At 37.4% G+C, this 10,000-nt stretch overlaps 2 protein-coding genes across 2 annotated transcripts in view; one reads left to right on the forward strand and one right to left on the reverse strand.

The window, feature by feature from the left end:
• Positions 1-4,328, forward strand: part of LOC118339008 (transmembrane protein 50B) — a 27,850-nt gene extending 23,522 nt beyond the window's left edge. The window contains exon 7 of the mRNA XM_035676513.1: positions 4,288-4,328. The gene's annotated coding sequence lies outside the window, so the exon portion shown is untranslated. The remainder of the gene's footprint in view (positions 1-4,287) is intronic.
• Positions 436-8,363, reverse strand: LOC118339140 (high affinity cGMP-specific 3',5'-cyclic phosphodiesterase 9A). Its single transcript, XM_035676686.1, has 14 exons — positions 8,276-8,363; positions 6,589-6,750; positions 6,444-6,495; positions 6,261-6,363; positions 5,855-5,997; positions 5,712-5,771; positions 4,107-4,284; positions 3,153-3,275; positions 2,160-2,252; positions 2,010-2,077; positions 1,824-1,926; positions 1,405-1,509; positions 1,177-1,323; positions 436-609 (listed from the first exon to the last, which is right to left on the reverse strand). Exons 1-14 carry the CDS (start codon positions 8,361-8,363, stop codon positions 436-438), a joined length of 1,599 nt encoding a protein of 532 aa, XP_035532579.1.
• Positions 8,364-10,000: the final 1,637 nt, after the last annotated feature.

Genomic DNA, 10,000 nt, shown 5'->3' on the forward strand with positions numbered 1-10,000 from the left:
TGTAATTTCACAGATAATGACTTAAGAAAAATCTTCTGTATTTATACCTCATTTCATTGGTTTAACAGTGAAAATATCTTTAATTAGACATTAAAAATGTCAAATTAAAGCTAATTATAGAAAATTACTATTTTACTGTATTTTTACAAGTCAGTTGTATTTTTTGGCTCCCCAGTTGATTAGATTAGTTTTACAGTATTAAAAGTTGCAGGTAATGAATAATTACTCAGTTGCAACTCACTTAAAAAGGTTTTGTGATTTCAAAAATCAAATTCATTTATTTAACACTGAGAAATTTACTTTATAAACCTCCACTGCTCATTTTTAAATGTACGACAAGTGAAGACTGTTTCCTTAATAAAAGCCCCGGGGCTTTTAATTGAAGTTTTACATATACAATCTGAGATAGTCGAGTTCTTCGACGTCCACCGTGGTTCACTGTGCGTCCAGTTTTGAGGCTTCAGGCCCGGCCTCCGTGTGGCCATCGGCGGCCTCCTTACTCTTGGCTGTGTTCTCGTTCTGAGCCCGGTTCTGTTTCTCCCTCTCCAGCGCTTTCTCCATCTCGGTGTAGTAATCGAGAGCCTTCCGCACCGGGTTGATAATGTGTTGCTGTGAGTGAAGAATTAATTAGAGTCCAACCCGAGAGAGAGAGCTCACGTCCCTTCAACCTCCACGGATGTAGTGAGTGATTCCCTACGTTTCACAGACTATAAATCTCGTACAGTTTGTACATTTGCTGGATGTTTGTGAATCTTTCTGCCATTTTGCTTCTATAACATGTCTTCTTTACACATCTAGAGGAAAGAAAACCCCCAAAATACCCATTTAGCTGTTTATTTTACTACTTTTCGTCTGTTTAGTTAGTATTACATAATGGCTAATTTGCATATTTAAACATGAAAGTTCAGAAAAGTTGTAATACAAAAAAATATTGTCTTAATGTGAATAATATTTTTTTTTACCCTATTGACCTGTAGTGAATTTTCCAAAAGGCAGTTTTCTCAAAAAAAGCCAGAATCTCCACTTCAGCATCGTTTACACCAAACCTTCCAGCTTTATTCCTCTCTATCTTCTGAAGTATGTACAGAGGGGTTTGTTCATGTATCATTCACAACCTGATTTAAATCACATTTTATTCCTTAAAAACATGATGAAAATGACATTAAAATAACTTACCTCCAAGCAGGGAAAGAGGTTGGCCAGCTCGATGAAGAGAGGCAGGAGGACAAATCTGATGAAGCCTGTTTGAGATGACGGTTTGGTTACTTTGTCCCGGTCCATGAAGGGGGTGACCGGGAGGCCCTCCAGCTTCTCCACGTCGCTCTGAGGGCAGGCAGACGACACGAAGGTCAGAACGTTTGAAAGGAAAAACTGGGAAAGTTATTAAAAATGTCTGTCAGTCACCTGGTTGTAGAATTCCTGCAGGAGACAGTCCAACCAGGGTTCGGCCACCTCCATGGGTCGCGCCTCGTTGGATATATCGCTCACTTTTATCAGAATCATCATCAGCTGCATAACACACAGGAAAAACTCAAATTATGAGATTATTATGGGAGAAAAAGTCCAAATACAAAGAGAGGACACTTGTCACTCATGTTTTCGTATATTTAAATTCTTCTGCTCGTCTTATAAGGACTACTGACATCCCTTTTTTGACGTTTTTTTCTTACAGGAAATACGTAAATATGAGGAAGCAAATAGCTTCAAAACATTACAACCTAAACTGCTCCAGGCTCAGTATTCGCTGTATTAATTTAAATGTTTTAATAGTATATTTATTGTACAGTACCTCCCACTGTGTGTGAGTCAAACACTGCTCTTACCACGTCTCTGTGGTCCTTGTTGGTGAAGTCAAAGGCCGGCAGGATGGACTTGAACTTGTTGAGGATCTCGTTGTGTCTCGTCATGTCAGTGGCCAGAATGCATCTCAGATTAAAACAGATATACATTTAAAAAACAGCTAAATAACACCACATAACGTCAGAGCTGAGAGAAGAGTTAGATCTTACTTGATGATCCCTTCTCGTATCCGTTTGTACTGATCCATGGACAGATTCCTGAAGATGTTGCTCTCTGTCTACAGAACAGAAAATGGTCGGTTCGTGCCGATTGACCCCCGTTTAAATAAATAAAAACCCTCATCAGAAATCATATTTTACCTTCTCCAGTATCTCAAAGGCCACGGCGCAGTGGTGGTTCTCCAGTGGAGAGATGTCGTTGTAGCGGAGAGCGAGTTCAGTCCGAGCATTGATCTGAAAGAAGGAGTTTAATACAGATGATTGTGAAGCAGTTCTGTATCCCACTTTATCATTTTTACCCCTTTTATACCACATATGATCGGCTCCTGCAGGACGTTTCTAATATCTGTTGTTTGGTTTTATGGTTGTGCAGGAAGCAGGGAGGCACGTGCATCAAGTGGTAATAACTGTGAAACTTCCTGTTTTGCTTCTGTAGAAGTTGGGAAGGTTGTCTGTAGACCCAATCAGGTGAGAGCATTACTCTGACTACCTACTACTATCACTACCTCTCACATTGTCCCATACAAACATAGTCTTTGTCCCACATTTGGTTTGTTGGGATCTGGTCACCCAAGCTTGTAGCCTCGAGGGACAAAACGGAATAAAAACTTCAATGTTATGTTTATAGAAAACTTCAGATGAGATTAATATCATTAAATAATAGGTTAAATACAACAGACTATAAATACTATGAGTGTTTATCATCAGCTGTATATAAGGTAAACAGGTATTAGTGAAGTGGTTCCCCCACTAGGGGTCACCAAAACTTCATGAGGGGTCGCAAGGCCTTACTGATTTAAAGGCTAGTAAACTTTAAAAAAGCATGCTTGTCTAATAGAACAATGGACAAAAACACTGAATTTGTCAAGAAATAAGCCTATTAAGTCTGTATGATTGTTAAAAACTATAAAAAATACATAATACTGACAGAAAATTGGATAAAAAGTTCCTTAAACAGCAAATAATCTGCTCAAAATTCATCCAAATCTCTTGTTTTACACAAACTTCCTGCAGTTCCTGAGTTCACTGTTTGGGTTCATTCTACAGTTTAATATGAAATATACATAAAATATGTCACTGAGTCAGTTTAATAAATGATAGAAAAGGCGTCTCCATGTAAAGAACTTCATCTACCTGGTAGGCGTTGTTGTATCCCATGTGGTCGAGGTCGTGGCAGACGGCGGAGGTCAACATGATCAGCAGGTCGACGCTGTCCATCTTACTCCTCAGGTCGGTCAGCCAGATCAACCCGTACATCTGCTCCAAGGTAAAGAGACAGGGGACACTGTTAGGCTGTTTACTGCCCCTCTACAGTAGCTTCACTGTACATGTATTTTACACTAAGTTTCACAAGATATTACGCTATAATTAAGTAATTAATTCTAAATATACAGTAAAATACATGAAAACCTCTTGAAAATACCCACAATGCAATCCAGTAGTATAGTAATGAAGCTTAAAATAAAATTAGGGTATTTTATTGGGCATTTTGTAGGTAAATAACTGTAGAAATTAAAGCAAAATCTAGAGATTAAAGCTGCATTAATTAATTAATTGATGTTTTTGTCCACCGGGGGCAGTGGAACTGAACATAAACACATCATTAACATATTATCACCTTATAAAGTTGTTGGCTGACATCCTGAGGGATTTTAGCTCTGTTTTTTTTGTCTCCACAAACTCTCTTTAGCTCCTCAATCAACTGAATCAACTTTAAATCTCTTCTGTTTGTCCATCAGTGTCCAAGATACCAGATCTCCTGATCCAGGATGGACCTCGCAGACCTCTCAGGTCGGCTGGTTCTGGATTCTGGAGTCAAAACCAGCTCAAGTTTGATGGTTTCTTTTTTTAATTCTGTGTATTTTTAGTCTCTTAATAATATGTTAGCAAGTGGAAATCAGCTCATCCAGCTGGTTGGGGTCCTCTCGACCCTCAGAGCCAGATGTCACTAATTAGCCATCAAGGTTGCGGCGTAAATCCACAATCTCACGATTACAGAAACAGTTAGGCTCTCCCTGATTTGCCCTGATGAAATACCACTTTAAAACACTCTCTCTCTCTCTCACACTAACACACACACACACTCACCATCTGGGTGACACAGAAGCAGTGTTTGAAGTTGTGGAAAGGGATGTTGTTGTATCGTCGGTAGACCTCGAACAGGAACTGTTGCAGGACTTCAGGCTCGATGTTGAACATCGCTATGAAATCTAAATCTGTGTACATGACCTGCAGGAGCACCATGATCTCTGCGTCCTCCCACTGCCTGCACACACACACACACACACACACACATTACACTGTGTATTAATACGCTGCTGAAAATAGTCCCCAAGCTTGATACTCAAGCTTTTTATGTAAATTACTGAGTCTTTTTAAAAAAGATCAGTTTTCTCAAATGGGGATAAGTGACCCCCTAGTGGTGCTTTGTAGTACTGCAAGAAGTACAGGAAGGAAGAAGTTACATTTAAAAAAAATGTAAATGTAAATGTTTGATAAACCACATTTTATATTCATTTATATTTTTCAAAGATCCTCATCATTTATTTCCACAGTAACTAGTAGTGTAACTAATACTAATACATTTCAGTTACTCCCCCCGAAACTAATAAGTTACTTATTATTATTATAATAATTAATTATTATTATTATTACCAATCACATCCTTGGATTCATTTTTATAATCATGGAGGAAACTAGTTTGGAAGACGGAAAAAAGCCCAAATTGTACATTAAATTCGAAATTGCCACTATGAGTAGGGCTGAACGTTGGTGTTCGGGGCGGGAAGTCTGATGCAGATTGGACACCGGAGTTATGACAACTTCCTGTTTTCATGGCAAAACATTGAAATCCAGCAACAAAAACAACGTTTGCAAATCACCAGTGAAATGACGTCTGTGAGACCTCATATGACACAAAAGACCAATTTTGTGCAGCGCTTCGTGAGTTTTGGAGCATGTTGTTGACCTCAATGAGCTTTAATAAAGGCCATAATATGAGCAGGAGCATTAACACGTAGTGAGAGTCTATTTGGTTTTGTTTTAAATGGATATTGCAGCTGGAATTATCTCTTTTTAGTAGCTGAAAGAAGAGGTGAAAAAGGTCCTTATCGATTTCGGTTTAACTGTGCATTCGTGAGATACGTTTCAAAGCTTTATGTCCTCAGCGTGAACCTGTTTGAGCGCCAGAAACAACAAAGCGAGGTCAGAAAGTGTTGAAAAAACAGACTTAATGGGATTTTGAGAGCAACAAAAATGTAGAATAAAAAACTTTTTATCTGTTAAACACAACAGGAAGCAAAAGAAAAGCACATTTTTCATCAGCATTTTCAAAGGAATCCTGTTATTTAATGTCATTAAATGATCCCCGAAGCTTCACTTTCACATTCTGCCCGCACACACGCGTCCATCCACCTTCGTCACTAAAAGCTTTTGAACAAATGAGATGATGAATGCGGCGTGCAGCTTCCTCCCCGTGAAGCCCACTTCAAACATGCTGTTTTGATTAAGCCTTTCATGAAGACCTTCTTTTGATCCGCGAGAACTCAAGCGGGGCCCCATTCATATTGAGATGAGCGTGTCTATGGGAAGAAAAAAGATGACCATGGCTCTTCAGAGGTGCTTGTTTTCGGGGACACGACGGCCATTAGCTGACGACGTGGAAACAGGTGCACCGAGTGTTTTACAACTTACCAGTTATCGAAGGTTGGGGTCTTTAAGTACTGCCTCACTTCGTCTGATACCTCCAGGGAGCTGCAAAGGTGGACAGTTCATTAAACAGATGTTCAGACTATATGGAGGGCGGTGGTGAGTGTTTTTTGGGCGTGTGAACGTGCCTCATTTGGAGGAACTTTTCCCGCACATGCTCGCACTCCTTCCTGGTTTTATGCAGCGTTCTCTTGTGGTAGAACGGCGAGGGTTTGTGCGTTCCCTCCGACAGGTCTTTAAACAATCCCAGCCAGCTCAGATGCTCCACGCTCTGGAAAATTAAGAAGATTAATCCTCCAAAATACGCCACAAATTATCTATCATCATATTATTATTATTGACTGGAAACAAGACAAATATTCTTAAATATAATCAGATTGTTTTTGTATTGAGCAAAGAAAATTAGACAGTTTTCAAAAACACATTTTTCTGACTGCTGGCTTACATTAGTAAAATTTTTCTCCCTATATGCAGATGATTATGCTACATTTTCGCTTAATATGTCACAAGCAGCTTTAAAACCCTCGTCCGTACCTCTAGTTTCTCCCGGAACGAATCCACCTGTTTCTTCATCTCGTACACGACTGCAGGAGTCTCACTGGCCTCGAACAAGATCTTCTTCTCCAGACCCTGCAGCCTAACATCCCACCATCTTTATTCATTATACAGATTATAATATCATTAAGTAATAACCTTGTTTCGGCTCATCCTGCCTACCTTTTCTCCATGGAGGAGAGGTCAAATCCGAGTGCACCGGCAAGCTCCGCACCTGAAATTACAGCGAGAGAAGAAGACGACTGTCAGCGTTTCCTTTACGTAGAGACGAGCGCCGCAAACCCCATGTTTGCTAACTTAAAGATACCTAACGGCTCACTGTTGCAGTCGGCGGCCACAACCTCCAGCTTGTAGCAGGAGTTCGGGCTGTTGGGCTCCAGATTCGGGGAGATGTTGATGATGCTGCCTTTGGGGTTGTAGAGCTTCAGGATGTCGTGGGGTCCCGCCTCGGCCGCAGAGCGGAACAGATCTGGGAAGACGACAAAAAAATAGAAGAAACAGAAGAATGTGTGAGGAATTATTTTAGAGCAAAATCTCAACCGCTGAGGAAGACCATGGAGTGTGGGTTGAAAGCTCTGGAAAAAGCTAGTGAAAGTGACTAATTCCATTCAGTTAATTAAAGTTATATTGGTATATAATGATTAATAAATTAAATAAAAACTAAAATGTATAATGTTATGAAGTCAACTTGTATTTAATAAATGTAAAGCCAGAAGAGTTAATTTAACTCATGTTTCAACTGATTACATTGAACATTTTAAGTAAAATTAACTCAGTTTTGTAATAGTAATTAGTTATTTTAAGTAATCCTGACTTAATGTTGTATTTTTTATTTGTATTGTGAAAATAAAACACATATTAAAGTACTCAGGAATGTTTACTAGTAAAAGCTGCTTTCAAATTGAGTTTGTGTTACCTCAAATGTCCGATATCAACAGTGTTTTTGAGTTAAAATATCGTAATTTGGGTGCTTTTTAAAGCATATATTAACATATGTGATTGATTAAATCAGCATATATTTCTGCCACCCCATGAATATTTACTCTACATCCGCCCCTGAATGAAATCATAACGATCATCTGTAGATCAATACACCATTAGTATAATTAAATCAGTAATATGAGCAGATTTTGAGTTCCCAGGTTGAGACTGTCTGAGCAGAGAATGTGTATCAACAAGTTATTAAGCATATTTGAATGAAACTGGTTGTCTTATTTAATTATTTATTATTAAGAGGTAAATTAAGTTAATTGAACTTAAAACCAGTAAGCATATCACACTCATATGCAGCATTATTTAAAATGTGTTATTTATCTGAATAAAGTACTGTTTAATGGAGCTTCTTTATATAAATGTTACCACTTAACTTACTCAGTTTTCTTCCATTAAAGCAAATTATTACATTACCTGTCGAAACAGGTAATTTACAATTAATCAATTATCAAGATTTTGGGGTTTACATTTTTGTAATGACAAGTCAACTTAAAGAAAATCAGTCAATGGAACTAACTGGAACTAAATACTTAAAATACAGCACACATTTAAGTTATTAAAGAGTTATTACTGCTTCTTTTATTGATTTTATTAAGAGTTACTTCAGTTTTATTAATCAATAACTCCAAATAACAACCTGTTGCTGGAAGATCATTAAAGGTACACATGAGATCTTCAGTGAGGTTTTCTTTTGCCTTCCTCGATACTCGAAACAAAGCGTGAAGAACACGTGAAGCCGAGTGAGGAGCTGTCAGTGGCAGCTGCATCGCCGCCTGCAGCTCAGACAACCTCCAAAAGTCAATTTAATCTGCTGATGTAACAACTGATCTTAAAACAGCTGTTAACTCCATTAAAGCAGCTCAGATTTACAGTCTGTAACAGCACCTTTAACGTCCTTTCAGTCAGTGTAACATCTTGGTAAACACAGGACAATATAGAGAATGTATAGAATATATTATGTATATTATATATAGATCATATTACAGATGTTCAGTCCCTACCTTTCACATCCTGGGCCGGGCAGTCCAGGGGGAACTCGGCCCGCTCTGGTCTCCCGTTCACTGTGAAGTAGATGATTTTTGTTGCCATGTCATAAATTCAGAGCTGCTGTTGTGTGCGCTGCTGATCTGCACCTAATGTCCGTCTCACCTCATTATTTCACCGGTAAACACTCCACCCACCCACCCTTTGTTTTTATTCTCTCCACCTCCTCTCTGCTCCTCCTTCCCCCCTTTTTATATCCTCCTCTGCTGACACATTTTACATCAGGACTCATTTATTTAGCATTTGTATTTGTGTGTGTTGGATCTTCTTATGGAAGCCAAACACATTTCCAACTCCTGAAGAATAAAATCCACATTTTAATCATAATTATTATGAATTATTATCTAATAATTCTGACATAATATTGTATAGTTGTGTTGTTAATTCATACTTTTCATGTTTTTAGGTGTTTACTTGTTGGTTTATTCAGCAGGGACAGTACACAGAGGCTGTTTGTCATCTGGACAGAGATTGAAGATATAAAGTTATTAAGATCATTTATAAACATGCAGGACAGTAATAATGAAAGGAAAAGAAAAGATTTAATAAAAATAAATGAAAGTATGAATAAAGTTTGTTTTAAACACTTAAGTAAATAACTATTTTATAATATCTAATGAGATATCTCATAAAGTAATCAAGAATAAGAGGAAATACTTTCTTTATATGGACAAATTATGTCACTAACACACTAAACAACATTCAGATTAATCTTTATTGATCGTCATTGTCAGAGAAATTTATTGGGATAATTTTATGAATTTATAAGGCCTTTAGTGTACACACAATGTGGGGCTTAGCATCAATTAGCTTAGCAAGATAGATATTTGAAATCCATTCATAAATCATTAAAAGGCTACTTAAAAGTTGTCTTTGTAGGTTAAACTTTGTAGTACAACTCTGTCTTCTAATGCTGTCCCAATTAACCTGATTTATCAAATAAATATAATAAAATAAGAGACTATAAACACAAAATTCAAAGGCTATGTACATTCTCACTCACAACCTACTATTTAATTGTTAATTTAAACATATATATATATATTGATATACATATGCTTCAGATATTGTCATCCAGTTGTTTAACCTGCCCAAACCAATAAAAACATAATTTAAAAAGCCCCACCAGGCTAGTAGAAGGGACCTGCTTCTGATTGGGACCCAGTGTTTAATTAAAGTTTTATTCCTGGAGCCTTTTGTGAATGTGTTATATTTAATATAAAGGTTTTCATTTATTTATGGTGGCCACTTTGTGTATATGTATCCCACTGCATCCCACTCCTACACACCTGCCTCATGAAATAGATGTGCAGATTTTTTTTGTGTCTATTTTAAACAACGGTATGTAGTGTAAAACAAACAAACAAACAAAACACAAGGTAAACATTTAAACATTCTGTCTTTCACCATTAATAAAAATTTTATTTTTGATGTGCTCTAAAAATGTTATGTTTAATGTTGTACTGTTAGTATGGAAGCGTATTGCATTCACTTGAAATTTTATTTTTTGGTTTGTTCTTCTGAGTAATTTATTTTTATGGTTGGTTTTTCGGAGTAGTCTTTTTCTGAATTCTTGAATAATTTTTTTTTCTTCTGTTTTTCTGACTAATTTATTTCCTGAGTTTAGAGAGCATTTGAATAGACGCAATAATTCCTTTATTGAGAGCTCGATTTAACAGAAA

The sequence above is a fragment of the Morone saxatilis genome, unplaced genomic scaffold (genome assembly GCF_004916995.1).
Source record: "Morone saxatilis isolate NCDOM2014 unplaced genomic scaffold, NCSU_SB_2.0 Contig5, whole genome shotgun sequence".
Classification (NCBI taxonomy): Eukaryota; Metazoa; Chordata; class Actinopteri; family Moronidae; genus Morone; species Morone saxatilis.